The 25,019-nt window shown below is 45.0% G+C and overlaps 1 protein-coding gene across 3 annotated transcripts in view; it reads left to right on the top strand.

Annotated features, from left to right (window-relative positions):
- Window positions 1-15,617, top strand: part of LOC135525721 (homeobox protein Meis2) — a 145,257-nt gene extending 129,640 nt beyond the window's left edge. For 2 of the 3 annotated variants that reach the window (XM_064953519.1, XM_064953518.1), the window contains exons 10-13: window positions 3,332-3,390; window positions 5,432-5,542; window positions 6,087-6,185; window positions 13,817-15,617. In XM_064953519.1, the coding sequence (XP_064809591.1) occupies window positions 3,332-3,390; window positions 5,432-5,542; window positions 6,087-6,145 (229 nt within the window). In that variant the 3' untranslated portion in view covers window positions 6,146-6,185; window positions 13,817-15,617. The remainder of the gene's footprint in view (window positions 1-3,331; window positions 3,391-5,431; window positions 5,543-6,086; window positions 6,186-13,816) is intronic. The other variant, XM_064953520.1, reaches the window with a different exon arrangement.
- Window positions 15,618-25,019: the final 9,402 nt, after the last annotated feature.

The raw sequence follows: 25,019 nt of genomic DNA on the forward strand, positions 1-25,019 counted from the left end.
CCTGATCTGTGAGAGCCTTGCTCTGTGTGAGCCTTGCTCTGTGTGGGCCTTGCTCTGTGTGGCCCTGGAAGCCTGACTCTTTCCAAAGTACTGCAGGTGTAGTGACACTTCTGACAGTAAAGGTAGACAATAGACAGCCAAATATGCTCTTTTATATCCCTCTAACTCATAGTGTGCTTATTTTAATTAAAAAATAAATAATCACCTTTATTTAACCAGGTAGGCTAGTTGAGAACAAGTTCTCATTTGCAACTGCGACCTGGCCAAGATAAAGCATAGCAGTGTGAACAGACAGCAACACAGAGTTACACATGGAGTAAACAATAAACAAGTCAATAACACAGTAGAATTCTTAAAAAAGGAGGTAGGCGAATAATTACAATTTAGCAGATTAACACTGGAGTGATAAATGATCAGATGGTCATGTGCAGGTAGAGATACTGGTGTGCAAAAGAGCAGAAAAGTAAATAAATAAAAACAGTATGGGGATGAGGTAGGTAAATTGGGTGGGCTATTACCGATGGACTATGTACAGTTGCAGCGATCGGTTAGCTGCTCAGATAGCAGATGTTTAAAGTTGGTGAGGGAGATAAAAGTCTCCAACTTCAACGATTTTTGCAATTCGTTCCAGTCACAGGCAGCAGAGAACTGGAAGGAAAGGCGGCCAAATGAGGTGTTGGCTTTAGGGATGATCAGTGAGATACACCTGCTGGAGCGCATGCTACGGGTGGGTGTTGCCATAGTGATCAGTGAACTGAGATAAGGCAGAGTTTTACCTAGCATGGACTTGTAGATGACCTGGAGCCAGTGGGTTTGGCGATGAATATGTAGCGAGGGCCAGCCGACTAGAGCATACAGGTCGCAGTGGTGGTTGGTATTACATTTACATTTAAGTCATTTAGCAGACGCTCTTATCCAGAGCGACTTACAAATTGGTGAATTCACCTTCTGACATCCAGTGGAACAGCCACTTTACAATAGTGCATCTAAATCATTAAGGGGGGGGTGGTGAGAAGGATTACTTATCTTATCCTAGGTATTCCTTGAAGAGGTGGGGTTTCAGGTGTCTCCGGAAGGTGGTGATTGACTCCGCTGTCCTGGCGTATAAGGTGCTTTAGTAACAAAGTGGATGGCACTGTGATAAACTGCATCCAGTTTGCTGAGTAGAGTATTGGAAGCCATTTTGTAGATGACATCGCCGAAGTCGAGGATCGGTAGGAAAGTCAGTTTTACTAGGGTAAGTTTGGCGACGTGAGTGAAGGAGGCTTGGTTGCAAAATAGAAAGCTGATTCTAGATTTGATTTTGGATTGGAGATGTTTGATATGAGTCTGGAAGGAGAGTTTACAGTCTAGCCAGACACCTAGGTACTTATAGATGTCCACATATTCTAGGTCGGAACCATCCAGGGTGGTGATGCTAGTCGGCCGTGCGGGTGCAGGCAGCGAACGGTTGAAAAGCATGCATTTGGTTTTACTAACGTTTAAGAGCAGTTGGAGGACACGGAAGGAGTGTTGTGTGTGAGCCACAGACAGTTTAAACTGGTATTTACGATAGGTCCAAAAACAAAACCTCTCTTCATTAGATCACACATCACAGTCCCAAATCAACATTGATATGATCTGTCTAACTTTTCCTCTCTCTTTTCCCATGTAGGCGTTAGTCTGCCATTCCTCTGTCTGGGGCTAGCAGTACAGCCTATATGCTCTCTGGGTGCACCCTTGCAAATAAGCTTGCCTCCATCTCTTTTCCCAACTGTGCGTTTTGTCCATTTACCAATGTCACTTTGAACGGGCAGATTACGGCCGTTTACGTTAATAGGTGAAGGTAAAGGCAGGTATCAGGGGTTCATGGGGGATTAGGAACTCAAATTGGTTCCAGAACCTTCCCTTTTTTCCATCTCCATTTCCTTCTCCATGTTCCAAAAAAGTTACCTTTCTCTCTTTTTTATTCTTTGAAAAGTGGCTCCATGCTGGAATCACCCCATGATGATTTGAAACCTTCCTCTAATATCAACCACATGTGGGTACCTTTAGCGCTACCGAGCTCACTCCCCTCTGACTTCTTAGTATGAGAGAGAGAGAGAGAGAGAGAGAGAGAGAGAGAGAGAGAGAGAGAGAGAGAGAGAGAGAGAGAGAGAGAGAGAGAGAGAGAGCTCCCCTCTGACTTCTTAGTATGAGGGAGAGAGAGAGAGAGAGAGAGAGAGAGAGAGAGAGAGAGAGAGAGAGAGAGAGATAGGGAGGTACTAGGGTTAACTATTTTAGATTTTTTGATTTAACCTTTATTTAACTAGGCAAATCAGTTAAGAACAAATTCTTATTTACAATAACGGCCTACACCTGCCAAATCTGGATGACACTGGGCCAACTGTGCGCCGCCCTTTGGAACTCCCGATCACGGCCGGTTGTGATACAGCGTAGATGGAGATGACCATTATAGGTAAAGCTGGCCCAGTCTGGGTTAGTGAAGCCAGCTTGTCTTTGACACAGCCCTGGGTCACTGCGTCCCATTTGGGACTTTAAGAGGTTGCCCCTGGCTGGCAGTCACCTTCAGATGACCCCTTGGTCTTTACAGTGGAAAGCGGCGGGAGCAGAGAGGAGCGTCGGGGAGGACTGCACAGGGAAGGCTTTGTGGAACTGCACTTATTCAACGCTGTGGCGGTGATAAAACTTCACACAGCCTAATTGATGGGCTCGCTGACATAACAATACCTTGTGAAAGAGCCGAGTGGCCATGCCTGGTCCTCATTTATAGACAGCTGGACGGGGAGCACAACCCCCCGCAATGAAAAGAGAGAGAGAGAGAGATAGAGAGAGAGTTGGGGGGGGGGCAAATGAAAGGAACCATTTGTATGTTGCCCCTTGCGAACGTATATTATTTAGAATTTCTACTGAGTGATAACACGCGAGGAATAACATGTTTATAGGGTGTGCATGTGTGTTGATGTGTGTACGTGAGAGAGAGTTGTGACATAGCCTACTGCGTGGTCTAGTTTCTCAGTGGCATGGCTGCTTCACCATAGCACACACTTAATGCCTGTGGAATGCTTTCCCGGTCTCCATAGCAACCAAATGTAATCAAAAGCTTTATTAAACAAGGGAAATAGATCATAAGGGGCATTAAAAGAAAACCTTGTTGGGTTTCCAAGTCTGCTCACAATCACCCTTTTGTTGTTGCTGTATCTGTTTTGATTGGCTCTCTAAGAGCCAGTGGCTAATGTTGTTACCAAGTCATGCAAAACTGTGTTGTGCTGCGGTTTCCGATGAACTCTCCTGTTGGTGAATGCTGTGTGATTGAAAGTGTTTTTCTCTTTTCGTCTCTCTTCTCTCCCAGGTTCATTAATGCCAGGAGAAGAATAGTACAGCCCATGATTGACCAGTCAAATCGAGCAGGTAAGAAAGTCTACTCTGCACATCTTTTCCACTTTTTCCAGAAACACCAGCTCTTCCAGTTAATGTCCTGGCATACACATCATGCCTCCTAGCCTGGATTTGTAAGGGAGAATCCCCAGCCCCCCTACTACCACCAAACACACACACACACACACCACACCCTATCTTCTTATTTTCTCAATGGGAAGTGCGTGGTGGTGACGGTATCTGTTAGTTGATTGCGTGTAATTGCCGATATCCTAATCTAACACTGAGAGGTTCTTTAGCAACATGTTCTCTCTCTGTGAATTGCTAATTGGGCACAAGAGAATCTCCAGGAATGCTTGGAGCATTTTGGTATCTACTTTGTGTTTTTTAACTCACTCAATTCCCAAGTGTCAGTCCTCTGGCTGTTGCTGCTCGGTATTCACTTAGCCCAGATTTGAAATATCAAGGGTCCTATATGTGATTGTATTGTACGTCATCATTTCAATTTAGTAATTGTGGGCGATTAATTCATTCTGGTCATGAAAAACTACCTAACAGATGCAAATTAGTTTAATATGATCCATTGATCTCTGATTTCTGTCTGGACGCCCTACATAGGGAGCGATTTTGTATTTATTATGGATCCCCATTAGCTGCTACCAAGGCACAGCTACTCTTCCTGGGGTCCGGCAAAATTAAGGCAATTTTAATACAATTTTAAAAACATTACAATGCGTGCATTACCGTTTCACAACACACTAAGTGTGTGCCCTCAGGCCCATACTCCACTACCACATATCTACAACGCAAAATCAATTTCCATTCCTCTGAAAAGGATTAAGGAAGGGTTCATATTGCAAATTGATCAGGCATTGATTTTCCATATCTACAATGGTCAGACGACAAAAAGCACTGAAAGATTAAGTCATAAACATGCCACTCCAGAATCGAGCAAATAATCCGGACAGGAATTTATGTAGCCACCCTAGGCCGTATCGACTGTAACATTACTAAGGAAAAACGCCACATAATTTGTCTTTGAGGGAGAAAAGCTTTTTGTTGATTAGCTCGCTCCAAATCTAGAGAGAGCCCCACAAATTGGGGATGAGATTGTGCAAATTAAGTTAACCAATTATTGAAATGAGACGCGCCTTTCCGAATCTCAGTACAATTATTGTGGTTTGTTGGAAATATTTGAGAGAGAGGAGAGAAGAGAGAGACAGAGAGCGTGTGTTTAGAGTATGGCAATCAGTAATCTCTCTGAAGACAGCATGACTAAAAGCTTCCCCTAATCTTCAATTTGACAGATTACTCCAGATTAGGCTGTTTAGTCCAGGAATATGCTGTTTGCTACAGACTCCACAATACTCTTACTGAATAGGGCTAATGATATGACACTATGACCTAATTTGATTACTACTGTGGACAGTATTATGATGCTTGAATAATATTTTGATATGAATCTTATTTGTAAATAATGATCATGATCAGTGTTTTCAGCTTCGCTGTACTCAGGAGATTTGAACTCATTTGAATTTGCAGGGGTAGATAATGACAATTGCAGGGGGGTAAATAGTGATTTTTTTGCCAATGATGTCCCATCACGTGTCTCTGTCCATGAAATAACATCCATGTTGCTTTGGGAATGGCTGGTGATGGTCTTGACAGAAAATCCTGATCTCGTCAAACTGCTTGCTTCCTTTTCTCAGTTAGAGATCAATGCATTACTCCTTCTTTTGTCTAATGTTAAAGTGTGTGTGTGTGTGTGTGTGTGTGTGTGTGTGTGTGTGTGTGTGTGTGTGTGTGTGTGTGTGTGTGTGTGTGTGTGTGTGTGTGTGTGTGTGTGTGTGTGTGTGTGTGTGTGTGTGTGTGTGTGTGTGTGTGTGTGTGTGTGTGTGTGTTTGTGTGTGTGTGGGGGTGTGTGTACTCATACTGCATGTGTTTGCATGTCATGCATCAGTCATGGTGGACACAATGTGTTGCAGTATGTTTGGGCCAGAGCTGGGGCAGTAAGCTGATTGTGTGGTTTGTCTTCTCTCCCCCCCCCTCGTGTCCATGTTTTGACTACAATCAGGTTTTCTTCTTGATCCTTCAGTGAGTCAAGGAGCAGCGTACAGTCCGGAGGGCCAGCCCATGGGCAGCTTTGTACTGGACGGCCAGCAGCACATGGGGATCCGACCAGCTGGTAAGCCCCCCCCTCCTCCTCCTGTCCTGCATACTGTCTACTAGTCACTGTGCTATGTATGTTTACAGTCACCAATGCACCCCCTGTGACTGTATGACTACTGACAGCAACACACACCAACCCCTCTAGCCCTGGAAATGTCACACCAGCACTGATGCAGCATCAGTGCTGGTGTGCCATGATGCAGCATCATCAACCCAATACTAACCAATGTCACAAAACTAATGATGATATCACTGCATCATAATAAAGTTCACTTACTCAGTCAACTCCACCCTCCTCGCTCAACTCCCTTAGGTATCACTATTTACCTCCATTTGCTTGTCTCTCTTTTCACCCATCTCTAGAAAATGACACAAATCTTTGTAACGAACGGGGAGATTTGTGGAGACTAACATTTTTAGACACTTTACTACTGCACCTTCTCTTTCTCTTCCTCTCTGTAACCAATCCGTCCTTCTACCTACCAGGGTGTCTATCTGCTCTGACCTGTCTGCCATGACCTTCTGCTGACCTTTTCTCTGACGTGTTTTTCCTCTTCTAGGGCCTATGAGTGGAATGGGGATGAATATGGGCATGGATGGGCAATGGCACTACATGTAACCTCCATCTTGTAAAGCAAAACGCAAAGAAAAAGGGGGAAGTAAGTACATTGGGCTTTATTTCTCAAACCTCTGGGCTTGTGGTTTTAACCCACAAACCCCCTTACTTCACCACAATCCCCCTCCCATCCCCACCCTAATTTTACAACAACCTCCCCCACAGCAACCCCCTTGACAACCAGTGAGTGTGGTTGGTGTAGCATGGTGCTTTAAGGGGCGGAAGGGGGGTAAGGAAGGGGGGTTAGCTAGCTACTGAAAGATGAATAGAAGGACTGGGAATAGTGGGAGTTGCCGCCATGCCGTGAAGCTTTCTCCTGTTGGTCCCTGGGAGAGAGAGGGGGGACTTGTGGCGCCAGCCCAGACAACAGAAGAACAACCAGCACAACCAACAACCAAGGTCTTGATAGCATGGCATGTACCGACACCACACATTCATTTATCCCAACAGGGCCATCTCTCTCCCCATCTCTGACAGCCAATGCAAATGTTGGACATTTAGGGAAACATAACATCTCCAGAGGCAGGGTCTGGCGGGGAGAAATTAAACAGGCTTCAGTGAAGCGATAAAGAAGGAGAAGTGAAACTGTCCTCTGAGTGACATAAATCTGTCTGGGGAACGATTGATGCCCAAATTATCTTATATGCAAAGACGGGAGCGCCGCAGTACATTACGGTCCTCGGGCGAGATATACGAGCCGTGGGTGACATGGCCGATCCTTCACTGGGGGGTGGGGTTGGCAAGGAGGGGAGCGAGGGGAGTGAGGGGAGGGGACCTGTGTGTTTTGATTATTTTTTACTGGAGGGGGCATTAACTAGCCCCGTCATGAGACACACAGAGACAGAGTAAAGAGAGACACAGAGATACATTTAAAGGACCCGAGACTCTCTCACACACAGACACAAACTGTCTGATTAATCCTGGCCATTCCGCCTCCCACTAGTGCCAGAGCGCTGACATTTGAAAAATCAAGACGTATCACATCCCAACGGCGGCGGGGCAGAAGAGATTTTATTTAACACCCAAACTCCTTTGCCCAGTGAGGCACAATATAATGACACTTACCTTGATTAAAAGAACCCTTTATATGTAAATGGAGCCTGGAATTTCCGAAGAGTCACCAAAGCCATTCTATTGGCAAAGCCCATTTCTCTCCTCTTTTTTTCTCCCTCCCTCTCTCATCTCATCTCCTCCTGTCTTTGCTAATGGCGTCAGGGATTTAAAAAAACTTTGGGAAGCAATGTTCCCTTAAACAGACACAGAGACAACATTTGCTCAGCTTGGCTAATTCTTAATATAGGCTATATAATTTTGAGACTATTCAATTACATAACATATTTTATGCTTCATGACCAATTACATTAATAGCTTAATACAGAGGAATATTATCATCTTCTGATTTGATTACGCCGCCAAACAATATGGTATATTTGGTACTTAATTATTGCAAGCCATTGAGCAGGCCTGCTCTACCAGAACAGGACAGAACTGAACAGAATGTGAAGAAAGATAGAGAGAGAGGGATAGGGAGAGAGGAGAGAGAGAGTGTGGGGAGAGGAGAGGAGAGGAGAGGAGAGAGAGAGAGTGGGGGGAGAGGAGAGGAGAGGAGAGGAGAGGAGAGGAGAGGAGAGGAGAGGAGAGGAGAGGAGAGGAGAGGAGAGGAGAGGAGAGGAGAGGAGAGGAGAGGGAGAGAGGGATAGGGAGAGAGGCGAGAGAGAGTGTGGGGAGAGGAGAGGAGAGAGAGAGAGTGGGGGGAGAGGAGAGGAGAGAGGGATAGAGAGAGAGGAGAGAGAGAGGGATAGGGAGAGAGGAGAGAGAGAGTGTGGGGAGAAGAGAGGAGAGGAGAGAGAGAGACTGGGGGGAGAGGAGAGGAGAGGAGAGAGAGAGAGAGGAGAGAGGGATAGAGAGAGAGGGGAAGGGATAGAAAGAGAGAGAGCGAGAGAGAGCGAGAGAGAGAGACCAGTCTCACCATTATTGTCTTCAGATGATTTGACCACTCCTGTTAATAAAGGGGGCCCACAGATCTACTTAACAGAATGACTGCAGCTTACAAGACTGGAGATTACCGTCTTACAGTGTCAAAAACATCTGTTGGGCCTTTTAACAGGACCCGCTCCAGGTTATATGGAGGTGAGGGCACCCCTCGCACAGCCCTTGCCATACATCCCAGCCCTGCCCAGCCCAACCCAGCCCAACCCAGCATGTCCAGATTGAATTACTTATTTTATGACCCCGTAGTGAAGTTTTAAGAGAACACTGCGACAAACTTGTGAATTTCCAATGAACTAGACGTGGATAGTAGGAGGGTAGTGAGTAATAGAAAATGGCACCTTGCTTTCAGCCAATGAGATTGGTCATTAATTTTGGCCTCTGCTGTCCTGTTTTCTCCCTCGCTACCTCCTCAACTTGCTGGGCTCTGCTCTGTCATTTCTTAATTGCGGTGTACTAAGGTGGAGGAATGTGGAGAGTGAGCATGCCTGGTGACCTTGCGGCGACCACTCTCCTTCACCCCTCCCTCCCAAGCAGCGTTAATCCCCCAAGGGTTCACATTACAAAGCAGGCCTATCCAGGCCCCACTGGCTCCAGCACCAGAAGTATCCCACCCCAGACCCACACCTGCTCTCCCCTGCTTCTCTCCAGGGTCCAGGACTTTGGGCCAGGCCTGTTCCCATACTACAATCCCAGGCCACAGGGCCCCCCACCACCACTACCTTCTCCCTGGTCTGCAGACAACAAACACACCCCTGAATAACCAAACAGAAGCACCACTGAGCAGGCTTCTGTTTCCACCAACCAGGCACAGAGTGAGGGGATGCCAACAAGCTGGGGTCTCCAAACACATCAACACAGGGCCCTACTCTCCATACCAAGGGGTATCACATCAACACAGGGCCCTACTCTCCGTACCAAGGGGTATCACTTCAGCACAGGGCCCTACTCTCCGTACCAAGGGGTATCACTTCAGCACAGGGCCCTACTCTCCGTACCAAGGGGTATCACTTCAGCACAGGGCCCTACTCTCCGTACCAAGGGGTATCACATCAGCACAGGGCCCTACTCTCCGTACCAAGGGGTATCACATCAGCACAGGGCCCTACTCTCCGTACCAAGGGGTATCACATCAACACAGGGCCCTACTCTCCGTACCAAGGGGTATCACTTCAGCACAGGGCCCTACTCTCCGTACCAAGGGGTATCACTTCAGCACAGGGCCCTACTCGCCGTACCAAGCGGTATCACTTCAGCACAGGGCCCTACTCTCCGTACCAAGGGGTATCACTTCAGCACAGGGCCCTACTCTCCGTACCAAGGGGTATCACTTCAGCACAGGGCCCTACTCTCTGTACCAAGGGGTATCACATCAGCACAGGGCCCTACTCTCCGTACCAAGGGGTATCACTTCAGCACAGGGCCCTACTCTCCGTACCAAGGGGTATCACTTCAGCACAGGGCCCTACTCTCCGTGCCAAGGGGTATGACATCAACACAGGGCCCTACTCTCCGTACCAAGGGGTATCACTTCAGCACAGGGCCCTACTCTCCGTACCAAGGGGTATCACATCAGCACAGGGCCCTACTCTCCGTACCAAGGGGTATCATTTCAGCACAGGGCCCTACTCTCCGTACCAAGGGGTATCACATCAGCACAGGGCCCTACTCACCGTACCAAGGGGTATCACATCAGCACAGGGCCCTACTCTCCGTACCAAGGGGTATCACATCAGCACAGGGCCCTACTCTCCGTACCAAGGGGTATCACATCAGCACAGGGCCCTACTCTCCGTACCAAGCGGTATCACTTCAGCACAGGGCCCTACTCTCCGTACCAAGGGGTATCACATCAGCACAGGGCCCTACTCTCTGTATCAAGGGGTATCACATCAGCACAGGGCCCTACTCTCCGTACCAAGGGGTATCATATCAGCACAGGGCCCTACTCTCCGTACAAAGGGGTATCACATCAGCACAGGGCCCTACTCTCCGTACCAAGGGGTATCACATCAGCACAGGGCCCTACTCTCCGTACCAAGCGGTATCACTTCAGCACAGGGCCCTACTCTCCGTACCAAGGGGTATCTCTTCAGCACAGGGCCCTACTCTCCGTACCAAGGGGTATCACTTCAGCACAGGGCCCTACTCTCCGTACCAAGGGGTATCACTTCAGCACAGGGCCCTACTCGCCGTACCAAGGGGTATCACATCAGCACAGGGCCCTACTCTCCGTACCAAGGGGTATCACTTCAGCACAGGGCCCTACTCTCCGTACCAAGGGGTATCACTTCAGCACAGGGCCCTACTCTCCGTACCAAGGGGTATAACTTCAGCACAGGGCCCTACTCTCCGTACCAAGGGGTATCACATCAGCACAGGGCCCTACTCACCGTACCAAGGGGTATCACATCAGCACAGGTTCCTACTCTCCGTACCAAGGGGTTTCACATCAGCACAGGGCCCTACTCTCCGTCCCAAGGGGTATCACATCAGCACAGGGCCCTACTCTCCGTACCAATGGGCATCACTTCAGCACAGGGCCCTACTCTCCGTACCAAGGGGTTTCACATCAGCACAGGGCCCTACTCTCCGTCCCAAGGGGTATCACATCAGCACAGGGCCCTACTCTCCGTACCAATGGGTATCACTTCAGCACAGGGCCCTACTCTCCGTACCAAGGGTATCACATCAGCACAGGGCCCTACTCACCGTACCAAGCGGTATCACTTCAGCACAGGGCCCTACTCTCCGTACCAAGGGGTATCACATCAGCACAGGGCCCTACTCTCCGTCCCAAGGGGTATCACTTCAGCACAGGGCCCTACTCTCCGTACCAAGGGGTATCACTTCAGCACAGGGCCCTACTTGCCGTACCAAGGGGTATCACATCAGCACAGGGCCCTACTCACCGTACCAAGGGGTATCACTTCAGCACAGGGCCCTACTCTCCGTACCAAGGGGTATCACATCAGCACAGGGCCCTACTCTCCGTACCAAGGGGTATCACTTCAGCACAGGGCCCTACTCTCCGTACCAAGGGGTATCACTTCAGCACAGGGCCCTACTCTCCGTACCAAGGGGTATAACTTCAGCACAGGGCCCTACTCTCCGTACCAAGGGGTATCACATCAGCACAGGGCCCTACTCACCGTACCAAGGGGTATCACATCAGCACAGGGCCCTACTCTCCGTACCAAGGGGTTTCACATCAGCACAGGGCCCTACTCTCCGTCCCAAGGGGTATCACATCAGCACAGGGCCCTACTCTCCGTACCAATGGGTATCACTTCAGCACAGGGCCCTACTCTCCATACCAAGGGGTTTCCCATCAGCACAGGGCCCTACTCTCCGTCCCAAGGGGTATCACATCAGCACAGGGCCCTACTCTCCGTACCAATGGGTATCACTTCAGCACAGGGCCCTACTCTCCGTACCAAGGGGTATCACATCAGCACAGGGCCCTACTCACCGTACCAAGCGGTATCACTTCAGCACAGGGCCCTACTCTCCGTACCAAGGGGTATCACATCAGCACAGGGCCCTACTCTCCGTCCCAAGGGGTATCACTTCAGCACAGGGCCCTACTCTCCGTACCAAGGGGTATCACTTCAGCACAGGGCCCTACTTGCCGTACCAAGGGGTATCACATCAGCACAGGGCCCTACTCTCCGTACCAAGGGGTATCACTTCAGCACAGGGCCCTACTCTCCGTACCAAGGGGTATCACTTCAGCACAGGGCCCTACTCTCCGTACCAAGGGGTATAACTTCAGCACAGGGCCCTACTCTCCGTACCAAGGGGTATCACATCAGAACAGGGCCCTACTCAACGTACCAAGGGGTATCACATCAGCACAGGGCCCTACTCTCCGTACCAAGGGGTTTCACATCAGCACAGGGCCCTACTCTCCGTCCCAAGGGGTATCACATCAGCACAGGGCCCTACTCTCCGTACCAATGGGTATCACTTCAGCACAGGGCCCTACTCTCCGTACCAAGGGGTTTCACATCAGCACAGGGCCCTACTCTCCGTCCCAAGGGGTATCACATCAGCACAGGGCCCTACTCTCCGTACCAATGGGTATCACTTCAGCACAGGGCCCTACTCTCCGTAACAAGGGGTATCACATCAACACAGGGCCCTACTCGCCGTACCAAGGGGTTTCACATCAGCACAGGGCCCTACTCTCTGTACCAAGCGGTATCACATCAGCACAGGGCCCTACTCTCCGTACCAAGGGGTATCACTTCAGCACAGGGCCCTACTCTCCGTACCAAGGGGTATCACATCAGCACAGGGCCCTACTCTCCGTACCAAGGGGTATCACATCAGCACAGGGCCCTACTCTCTGTACCACGGGGTATCACATCAGCACAGGGCCCTACTCTCCGTACCAAGGGGTATCACATCAGCACAGGGCCCTACTCTCCGTACCAAGGGGTATCACATCAGCACAGGGCCCTACTCTCCGTACCAAGGGGTATCACATCAGCACAGGGCCCTACTCTCCGTACCAAAGGGTATCACATCAGCACAGGGCCCTACTCTCCGTACCAAGGGGTATCACATCAGCACAGGGCCCTACTCTCCGTACCAAGGGGTATCACATCAGCACAGGGCCCTACTCTCCGTACCAAGGGGTATCACATCAGCACAGGGCCCTACTCTCCGTGCCACGGGGTATCACATCAGCACAGGGCCCTACTCTCCGTACCAAGGGGTATCACATCAGCACAGGGCCCTACTCTCCGTACCAAGGGGTATCACATCAGCACAGGGCCCTACTCTCCGTGCCACGGGGTATCACATCAGCACAGGGCCCTATTCTCCGTACCAAGGGGTATCACATCAGCACAGGGCCCTACTCTCTGTACCAAGTGGTATCACTTCAGCATAGTCCTCCCTCTCCTCCCTACCTCCCTTTCTCCCTCCCTCTCTTCCACTCTACATTCTCTCTCCCTCCTGTTATCTCTCTGTTGGCTCTGTTTCTTGCTATCTCTGTGCTTTAGCTGTTGTTGTCATTATACTTTTCCAAGCGTAGCACGTTGTTTTGGTTAAAAGTGCCTCTTACTGGAGTGGAAAACGCAAAGCCTTGAATGCTATTCTTAGACTGGCGTGTTGTTATAGTTAAATGGCTCTAAATTGTTTAATAACTTCTGGGTTTTAAATCAAACATGTTCACAGTAGTGCGTCCCCCTGAGAAAACGCCTCTATTCGGGTTGTCACTACATTCAGTGGGGGAATTGACTCTTCTGCCTGTAAAAATATTAGTGTTGCTAACATCAGTATTGCTGCCAGCTTCACATCCTCCAGGACGATTGTGTCTGGATGGTTGGAAATCACTTTCCAACCTGAGAACTGACCATGATTCTATTAACATTGTAACAGACTCTCAATCACCTAAAATAGAGTGATAAAATAGCTTTTTTAGCTCCTAAAACAACATTTCGGAAGTAGCTTTGGACTTTTGGGGCATGTGTAATCCTAAATGTAGTTAGTATGTTATTTGACTTAATTTTTACACCACAAAATGAGCTCACTTTACACAAGGTATAAATTAATGTTTTATTTTATGTCAGAGTCACGAAATTTGGAATTCAGTAGTACATTTTTGTAATACTTTTCCATTCAAGTGAGTTCTTGTTTTTAACTCTCCCTCTCTCTCTGACTCTCTGATCTCAGGGCTTCAAGGCATGCCAGGGGAGTACGTACCTCAGAGTGGTCCTATGGGCATGAGCATGGCCCCGCAAAGTTACACCCCTCCTCATCAGATGACCCCTCACCCCACCCAGCTTCGATACGGACCTGCCCTCCACCCCTAACTGCCCGGCCGCCAATCACCTTCATCACACCCACCATCCCCATCACTCAGCCATGCTGATGCACGGAGGACCCCCCTCTCAACCAGGAATCACCATGTCTGCACATAGCCCCCGCCACCCCCCGCTGAGCCCCATTGACCCCAGCGCTGGAGGACAAGGCCTGGACATCCACGCCCAATTGTATAAGGGAACTTTACTACCACAATGACGTCAACATCATCAACAACAACAGCAGCAGCTACTAAGAGAAAAAAACATCAGCAACAACAACTCTACAACAAAGCTATTTTCAGAAAACATTTCAGAATAAAAGCGCAAAGCCCTTTGACCGGAATTAGACATTAAAAACAGAATTCCAGATGAGCTGTGATGATTTTTTCCTTTTTTTTTCTTTTTTTCCTTTTCAATTTTGTTACTTTCATCCAAATGGAGGACCAAGCTGACATGAACACTTTGTCTTGGGCTTTTGTTAAAGATCAACAGAAGATGTTCTGACAACGGACACGTGCAAACACGGACACGCACACAACTCAAGACACACACATACAAACACAGTACCCACTCTCTCCAGTGACACGTTCAACTAATTTTCAAATGAAATCACTCTGGAGAATTGAGAGAAAAAAGAGAAGAAAAGATTCCCAAGAGTTATAACTACTGTAGTATAAAAATTATAGAAACGAAGTTAAAACGTCTGCATTTTTCGTTGATCACTCAATTTATGTTTCCTGAGCTAGTTATAGAATTAAAGGTTAAGCCTTTCTCTCACACTGTGTGTGCTCCTTCCTGGAGGAGAAACTGTCTCGGTGGTGCAGCAGCACTATAAAACAGAAAAGATGGAACATCTCAACAACGGACTCCCATTCGCTCCCAACCAGAGCAACAGGCAGAACAGGCGCTGTCCCCCATAGAGAACATGGCATGATGGGAAAAGGCTGCTAAATGACACCTGATCTCTCCAGAAGATTCAGTTTAAAAATGTTTCATGCCCCTCGTTTTTTTGGTTCATGAATGAATGTTGCCCTGTAGGTATATAAACAAAAGTTATTAGTTTGAATTGCCCAAGCACTGGATTGTGTTGGTTTTATACATTTTTATTTTATTTTATTTTTTTGTATCCTGGACTCTCATTGACAGAGCCTATTGAAGGAAGCTAGTGGAAAAGCAGCATCCTACTTTGCTTCTTTGCCTCTGGATAAACATACTTGCCATATGGACAATACTGACACAATGGTGGATTCTTTGGCACTGGGAGAAACAATTGATGGTTGATGCACCAAAAAACATAAAAAAGACAAAAAGACAAAAAAATCACTTAAATTATGAACTCAAAGCTTTGGGAAAAAGCTAAGAGAATATTGCAACAAACTTCGTACAGAGTTCAGTCTATTAATTGTTTCATGTTAGATATTCTATGTGTTTACCTCAATTGAAAAAGAATGTTTTTGCTAGTTTCAGATCTGCTGTGGCATTGATATTGTATGTCCATGAATTCCTTCCTTTTTCAGCACGTGTTCCTCACTAGATGATACAATGCCATCTCCCTTAAGCTTTGTCAAAAATACATTATTAAATACTTGTATGAGGACTGTGACGTAATGTTTAAAAAGTGTTCAGTCACAAATGCTGTAATAAATATTTCATTTTTGATTTTTGTTAGATTTGTGTGTGCTGTGTGTTATGAACATAACTAAGAGTAATAGTAATTAAGCCTACATAGTAATGGGTTTATATTTATTATAGGTCGTATATTATTATTATTATTATTATTGCAAAGTTATCATGGTGATAGTTCTGACAGAAAATGGTTATCAAAGTTTGGCTAAATAGCTATATCAATATTAGGGTAATTCTATAAAGCACAGTTGTCCATTCAAAGACAGTGCATTTCTACACACTTAGGTGACCTTACCTGGTAAAGTTTATAGTTGCAAAACCCCCAAGGGAGTGGTGCCACTTTAGTGGAATGAAGAAAGAAAAGCAATCTGGCGACCTGTTGAAACAAAAGAAATTAATCATTTAAAATGTATTTTAAATCTGTGTTTTAATTATATTTGCAATGGTTTGCTTTGTCAGAAACACAAATATGGCATGATTTTTTGTTTTTCATTCTAATGTCAGTGGAAATGGAGATACAAAACCTTGGATTTGCATGCCTTCCCATTTGAGTTGAGTTTTAAACAGATAATCGATTTCGATAGCATACAGTTCAACATATTTACAATAACCTCAGTTTTACCATTGGCTTCAAACTATAGACTATGCATTTGTCCCTTCCTTTTTGCTGCAACCGTTTCCAACTGACAACATACAAGTGCTGCAAGTGAATATTTCCGCCGCTTTACAGCGACCCCTGACGGCGTAATGTGAATCGCTCACGGGTTCACTGATAATCTTTTGATATCTCTTTGCCAGTGTTTGCTCGCGGCCATAGAAGTCATAGCCTTAAACCAGAAATGACTATCTCTCTGTCTTGCAGGATGAAATCTTTCTGCCTTTCCGATAAGGGATTTAACTCCAACAATGCTGTAATGGCTGGGTTTATTTTTACACTACTGTCCATAATGCTATTGTAAAATGTAGTGGATTGTGTTACATTTTTCTTCCACACATTGAAAGCAGTTGAAAATAATAATAATAGTATTAATACATCGTTTTTTTATTAGGCTATAGGAAATTCTGTATTAGGAAGGTCACTACACGAAACACTTGTTTTGTTCTTCAAATGGTCTACTGTAGAGAACTGTTAGAGCTATAGGGCTTTCCCGTTTTAACTCCAGCGCTCAGCCCTGTCTGTAGCCTGTAGGTGAGTGACGTCTGGGGGGGGGGGCATTGGGTTGTTGAGACAGAACAAGCATAGGGCTGGTGGAGAGGGGGGGGGGGGGGATATTATGTTGACTTTTATTGCAACTTACTACCTTCAAAATGCCTTACAGTCCTGATCCTGACGCAAAACACAAATTGCCCTGTGATTTTAGAGATTTTTTTAATCCGTTTTCCAATTGCTGAATAATCTTCGCCTGATTTTTCTCATTTCTAATAATTCATTATTCCTATGAAATTATGTTGATAAAGGATATTATTAGGTTCTTGTTATCAAATTGTTTGGTATATTTATTTTAATCCCTCAAGCGTGCAGCCTCCAAGACTTTCAGAGTTGAAAAGGTGAAAATAAGAAATAATTTACAAATGGAAGATTGCGTTGGTAATAGACTATAACTAGTTGCATGAGTATTTCGATATTACAGGAATTAAAATATGTAGGCCTATATTGAAACATAAAAAATAAAAAATAATCCAGTAAATATGCAAAATACCCAAACATAATTGTTTCAAAACTGCGTCAAAAGAAGATAGAAAACACCTTTCTGAGCCTTTGACAGGTTGGACAAACGGTTAAGTTTTCATCCGCGTTCACAACGCATTTGATGATGCACCATTTGAATTGTTTAAAAGCTTATACACTTCTTTTATCATCCTATTATGTGGATGAACGGAAGGAAGAAGCCCTCCGTTTTGTGTGAAGATTATCTGGTCTAAAAGAGAAAAAACGCCTTGATTATTGTGGATGGTTGTAGTGGCGGTGGCGGTGGGGGGGGGGGGTGTAATATTAATAGTTTTTTTCTCCTTTTTCCCCCTTTCTCCATTTTCTAGGAGACAGAAGGTAGATTGCCTCTGCTGTTTCCCTTTGCCGATTCGGTGTGACAGGAATGATGGATGATCCAGCCGAGCTAAACAACACCGCCCCTTCATCTCCTCCCTGTCAAAGCTAGTTCGGGTACTAGTGCAGGAATAAAATAAGGAATAGTCCCCCTGCACTGCTCTCTCTGCACAACACAAAACTACCTTCCCAGACCGTTTTCCGCTCCTCTCTACAGTCTCAGACAACGATATTAAATGTCCACAATACCCTGCAGAACACGACGCCGTTGCTGGTTGTGTGTACACAGGCAACACGTTAATAAAGCCCTAACCTTCTTATAATATCGTCTCTTATAGAGCACCTAGAGAAATAAGTAGGTTATTCGATCTGCAACACTAGCTCAGGATTGGGCTCTTCGGAGTGAGTCTCACGAAATAGGCTACACAATGCCATTGCTACTAAGATGTTTTTTTGCAAATAAACTGTATTTTATTTACGGTTGTGTGTCAGGTTATACCTACATCGCTCTAAATGTGTAGCTTTCTTCTTTCTAAACGCTGCATTGTAAGTGGGTGCGCGTGAGTGGTGGGGCTTCACGCATCTTCGCTTTGCAGCTGGCCTCACAAAAATGGCTTGCTTTGGGAAGTTTTTATTTAGGGCGGGTTTCTATCTCTGTGTGTTTTTGTTTTATTTGAATGCTGACCTCCTTTTTTTTAACATTTCAGCAGTTCGCTCTTTTTGCCATAAGGTGTTTCTATGACTACGTTGTGTATGTGAGCGGGTCAGAGGCAGGGGTCCGCTGGGGAAAAGGCCGCATTTCGGTGATCATTTATCATTGTCAACTGCATAATGATTCTCCCTGCAGTCCCCTATTGATGAGGATAATTACATTAGCTCGGACTGACTGATCAATAAAGGACGGGGAAAATGGTTTATTATAGCACACGGACAAGGATTGTGGAGGCCAAGGGAGGCTTCCCACTGGGAAATGACGTCAATTCAACGTCTATTCCACGTTGTTTCAACGTAATTTCATTTAAATAGGGAATAGGGACGGATATCGAGTTGGTGGAGGATTGGAAACAAACTTCACTTTGACGGAGGGAGCGTTGGAAATATAGTTTGATTGCTTTGCTGTGACATGACTAGACATGGTGGAGATATTTTAATCGGGTCTCCTGTTGGTTCACGAGGATACCAAAATATTTGATTTATCAATATGTTGTCTAAAAATTAGATATACACACGTTCAGTTACCGTTGGTCTTGAATGCGTTTCTAATATGCTACTAAACAGTTTCCAACTGAATATAAAATACTTTTAATTCGGTTGAAAAACAATCTTTCGGAGGTTTTCTCATAAATGCTGTTTTACAGTGAAGTGTATGTTTTCTTTGACTTTAATATACCCTTATTGAGCACAGTGTTTGGATATGAAAGAGGAGCGGGATGTGTTCAAATCCTCAGCATAGTCATTTATCGGAATGTGCATACAGTGAGTGTATCTCTTTCCGTGTGTGTGTGTGTGTTTTAATTGTCACCAACTTATCCCCTGCAGTAATGTTGCTGACTCTTTCTCCTAATTCTCCATGCTACCTCCCATTTACGCCTGATGAACGTATCTGCCGAAGACAGCTCCCTATAACCTATTTATCATTTATGATAAATACTACTGTATTCGAATAAAAGCGCTCCTTTTTATTTTAACAGTGCCCGCAGCCAGAAAAAGAAAACACCCCACACATTTACAGAAATACATTTTTATTTTAAGTAACAAAGAAATAGGCCTATAGCCTAAAATATAATATACTTAAATGCAGCAATGTCGGCAACACAGTAATAATACTGCTAATATAATTCAAATAATGACATTAACATTTATATCATGATACCCGTTGATAATGATGTGCCTAATAATAGTTTTGTAAATAATAGGCATAGTTTTTCTCCAGAAATGTGTTTAAAATCGTACCATTACAGGCTACAATGAACAAATAAAATTCAGAAGCATGATTATAATGAGATAACTAAATGACTATTGACTAGTGAGATTCATCAGACAGTCAGTTATACACCACTGCCACGATATCCCAACCTGCATCCCACTGACTACACACAGCCTAAATAGTAAATACTTAACCAGGCCATTCGTCATCTATGGGTGAGTGGAAACATGCATCAAAATTATGTTGTTGAAAAGGAGAGAAAACTAACGATGGGGTTTTCTGTTTCAGGGGGAAATCACATGAATAACTAGCAGGCTAATGTTGAGGACTTTTTGCGCTTGGTCGCTTTTTTGAATCAGAGCCGATTTCTTTACACTCCAGTGGTGCTTGTCTTCTTAAAACTGAGTGACAGATTGAGCTCTCCCCCTCCTCCTCTCTAAAACTTAATGAATTACATTTTTCTAATTAGTTAAATAACATAGCTAAAGGGGGCAGAATTGGCAATAGAAAACTGCAGTGCAATGGTCATGCAGTGCAATGGTCATTCTAGTCGGTGCGTTGTGGAAATAGAAGGGGATTTGCACGTGTGACTGGAGAATAAATAAAGCCCAATGAAGGACAAAAGCTGGGAGTTTAGTTAAGCCGCGAGGTGCAGCTCAAGCCTTTATATCTGAATAAGTTTACATTTAATTAAGCCAGCCTAGGGACGGACGATCTGATATTTCCTCATTAGGTTGCCTTCCCCAATGCTGAGCGTTACACGAGCTTAAAGGTTGTCAACATTTGACCAGTTTTCCACTAAAATAATCACAGTTTGTAGCTCGAGGATTTAACTCAGCAAATAAATCTTGCCTCATTCGGCGGAACTAACAGGCGCACAAATGTTTATAATTCCTCGTCCCTAACTTGCCTTTATGTATAATTCTTACACTTATTTGAACAAAAAACCGTAGATTCCTTGCGGGGAGCTTAGGGCAGCAAAGTGAGACATTTCATGAGAACTGTAAATAACAGAAGGGCTCTGGCAATGAAAGGAAGGACGCTGCAGGAAAGAGAGAGAGAGGATGAAGAGAGAAGGAGAGAGGGAAAGAGGATGGAGGGTAGAGAGCAGGGACAAGCAGCAAGAGAGATTCCCCCCATGTTTATCGAATAGGCTACAAGCCTGGGCACTGTGCTACAACATCATGGCGACCCCTTCTGGAAGAGAAAATAATGTGTTCACTTGGAATGCACTGAGCTGCGTTCTCCTTCTCCTTCCTCCCTAGACACGTATTCATTCTAACATTTTGAATTGGCCTACATTATATTGATGCATTTAGTGATGGTATATCGCTTACAACATATTGGAAATCCCTTGAAAATTATTCACTTGTAATTGTTTTTGTATTTCCGCCCTTGAGGATTCATAATTTTTGCTATAGCCTAGTGGCTTTTAAATTCAGGTGCTTGCTTTCATATTTTGCAAGGATCGGGAAAATAAAATAGCCTACATATAAATCACATATATCTCCCCGTGATTGATGATATATCATTAATTTGTAATTTGTTTCGATGTATGTTTGTTCTACAGTCCTCAACCAATATGCTATACGTTTTATGAAACGAATTATGAAACATTCACGAAGTTATTAGGTCTACATAACCAAAATGTCCAAAACAATGGTCAATACAGGCTTATCTGGTCTCAGCGTCCACAGCCAAGATGACCCTGTATATAGGCGACCCCCTAAAGACTCTCAACATCTATTTATTCACAGGTATAGACCTCCTTATGCATGTATTAGGGGGCCATTGATGGTATAATCAATAAAAATGGATTTTAGGGTAAATATGTGAGCTCTAGGGACCCGTTGAGAGCTAGGCTTCTCGTTCCTTTGTGTATTCTAGTGAGGTTTCAAACACCACAACCATGCCAAGCAAGTAGCAATCTCTGCTCTGGACTGTCAGGCTTAAGAGTAAACAGCACGGCTAAAGTCACAGAGCAGTGAACCAGAAGCACCCTGCTCTGAGTAGCTAACGCGACGACTATTCATTTTATCCCACTTGAAGATTATGACTGAAAGAATGGAATCAGTAACCAGTATCTTCTCGAATGGCAGTACAAACTGCGGTTTATTTTTCAAAGCATAGTAATGGTGTATCCGAACAAGGCGAAGGAGAGGGAAAGAAGAAACAGATAGGAAGAGGGAGAGTCGGTGTCACTTTCAGGTAGATATGCCCAATCTGATTTATAGTTACATTTCCTCTCCCCTTGAGGAACATATTGAAGAGGGAAACGTTCAAGGAGAGGGAATGTATTGATTTCAGTACTTTGTAAAATACACAACATTAAAATGAAAATAATAAACCATTATTATTATGGCTATTATTAGCTATTTTATTTTTTCGTTATTTTAATAAAAACATATATTGCAAAGCTTTAGCGTAGCGTTGAATGAATTAAGATATTGTGCACTATGCTACTGCGGGAATGTAATTAATGGGCAATGACATTTAGTTTGATAATACATCACAGGAAAATCTTAGTTTATCCTAATTACCACAATAATTCACACTATAAACAGTGTAAAGGCAGATTACACAAGGTTCGTTTGGGTATTATTTGATGCCCAAGGTTTCTTACTGCTCACTCTGACGAAAAAAATTGTTAAAGAGACAGAAAATGTTAACTCAGCAGTTTAGTGAACTCGATAACGAGATTTAGCCCACACTTTCGAGACAAACATGGTCAAAATAGGAATAGCCACTTCGTTAACGACCCCACACAACCCCGGAAGAGAGTTAAGAAGACAATGCTTAATAATCAAATGTCCCGAAAATTGGAATGCATATTTAGAAAATACTGAGCATAAAATGTAAGATAGGCCTCATGAATTTAACATTTAATAAGATGTCTGATTCCAAAATTCGAAAGAAATTAAGATAACATAAAAATAGCTGCATATTACACACTGTAAAACACTATTTATTAAAATCAATGCCTTAGAACTCATAATGCAGTGTATTTAATATTTGTAAAATTTCAGTAATATAAAGGCTATGTCAATCAATTTATTTAGACATTTCCCACCCTAAATCAAAATGTCGACGCTGTCATTTAACTTGAGTGAGCTGGTCGCTAATTTGGGAAATCCACGTTTGTGGGTGTCTGACAAGTCGCCTCTAAACGTCAAATAATCGAATATGCCAGGGCACGCATCCTCCCCAGCCTGCCAGGCTGTCTAATCTCAACGGAAATACTGTTACATTGGGTGGTGGAAGAAAATATCAGTAGTAACCAGAAAACAAATCCTGCACATTACTGTGTTCCCATCGGTGTATATTTTTAAACTTCCCTGGCCTGTCTAATTTTCATTAATTGAACCGACTCAGTATGAATGTGCCACTATACTTCAGTCATCGATAATCAATAGCTTATTGAATCCATTGTGCAGCAGGTTAACTCTCTTCTCAGCCGAGAGAGCACCTGAATCAAAATGACTATTTACACCATGTTATCAACAGTAAGCCTAATGTTACGTCTAGTAACATCCATGTATCTCGCTACTGAAACACTTGCACAGGGTTGTAGGTGTTATCCTTCACGGCTTATTAATGTCATAGACAGAAAAACACCTAACTATGCAACAGCTATCCTGTGTGTGTGTGTGTGTGTGTGTGTCCACCAGTGTAGAGTGGGGGCAGAGGGAAGCAGGCAGGCGGAGGGCACAGATACACTACATGACCAAAAGTATGTGGACACCTGCTCGTCGAACATCTCAATCCAAAATCATGCACATTAATATGGAGTTGGTCCCTCTTTGCTGCTGTAACAGCCTCTGCTCTTCTGGGAAGGCTTTCCACTAGATGTTGGAATATTGCTGTGGGAACTTGGTTCCAATCAGCCATAAGAGCATTAGTAAGGTCGGGCGATTGGCGATCAGGCCTGTATCCCAGTCGTGTTCCAAATCATCCCTAAGGTGTTCGATGGGGTTGAGGTCAGGGCTCTGTGCAGGCCAGTCAAGTTCTTCCACACCGATCTCATCAAACCATTTCTGTATAGACCTCACTTTCTGCATGGGGGCATTGTCATGTTGAAACAGGAAAGGGCCTTCCCCAAACCGTTGCCACAAAGTTGGAAGCACAGAATTGTCTAGAATGTCATTGTATGCTGTAATGCTAAGATTTCCCCTCACTGGAACTAAGGAGCATAGCCCAAACCATGAAAAACAGTCCCATTTTGGCAGGTAGCATTCTCCTGGCATCCACCAAACCCAGATTCGTCCATCAGACTGGCAGATGGTGAAGTGTGATTCATCTCCAGAAAACACATTTCCACTGCTCCAGATTCCAATGGTGGCAAGCTTTACACCACTCCAGCCGAGGCTTTGCATTGCGCATGATAATCTTAGGCTTGTGTGCTGCTGCTCGGCCATGGAAAACCATGTCATGAAGCTCCCAACAAAAAATTATTGTGTAGACGTTGCGTCCAGAGGCAGTTTGGAACGATAGTGAGTGTTGCAACCAAGGACAGATGATTTTTACGCACTACGCGCTTCAGCAATCGGCGGTCCCGTTCTGTGAGCTTGTGCGGTCTACCACTTTGCGGCTGAGCCGTTGTTGCTCCTAGACTTCCACTTCACAATAATCGCACTTACATTTGATCGGGGCAGCTCTAGCAGGGCAGAAATGTGACGAACTGATTTGTTGGAAAGGTGGCATCCTACGATGGTTCCACATTGAAAGTCAATGAGCTCTTCAGTAAGGCCATTATTTGTCTATGGAGACTGCCAATGTTTGTCTATGGATATTGCATGACTGTGTGCTCGATTTTATACACCTGTCAGCAACAGGTGTGGCTGAAATAGCAGAATACACTAATTTGAATGGGTGTCCACATGCTTTTGTATATATATTGTAGCAGGAGCCTGTTAGCAGTCAGTAGCTCCAGCGCTGAAAATAAATATTTGTAGTCAATAACTGTTTTAGCCCATCACCGGTAGCTAGTGGTAATAATTAGCAACGGTGGGATGTCCAAACTTTAATTACACAGACAGTCATCCACAATGATAAAAAGCTTGAAGAATGACAAACAAGTAAGGCTTGTTTCTCAACTGCTGTCAATATCCAGATAGCTCTTATTTTTCGTGAAGAGAAGATATATTATCTATGTCTAGGTACAGCAATTCCTGGGGGACTGGGACCGTTGTGATACAGAGCGGCTGGGCCCGTAGAAAGCCTGTTGTCTGGCTGTGGGGGAGGAAACGGAGGATGCCACTGGAGACAGGAAGTCTTCAGAATGTGAAAAGCACTTTATTGCAGAACACCTGAATGGCCTGCTAGGGTTTCTCTCTAACCCACTGGGAACAGACCATTACAAGTCCTTTACAACAGGGCCATGGGGTTTAAGTGAGCTGTGACATCTGAATAAGATTGCTACCATAAAACTTTGATTAATATCCCGGGCGTTTATTTGCTTCAATCACTGAACACAAA

Source organism: Oncorhynchus masou, chromosome 32 (assembly GCF_036934945.1).
Source record: "Oncorhynchus masou masou isolate Uvic2021 chromosome 32, UVic_Omas_1.1, whole genome shotgun sequence".
In the NCBI taxonomy this organism is placed as follows: Eukaryota; Metazoa; Chordata; class Actinopteri; order Salmoniformes; family Salmonidae; genus Oncorhynchus; species Oncorhynchus masou.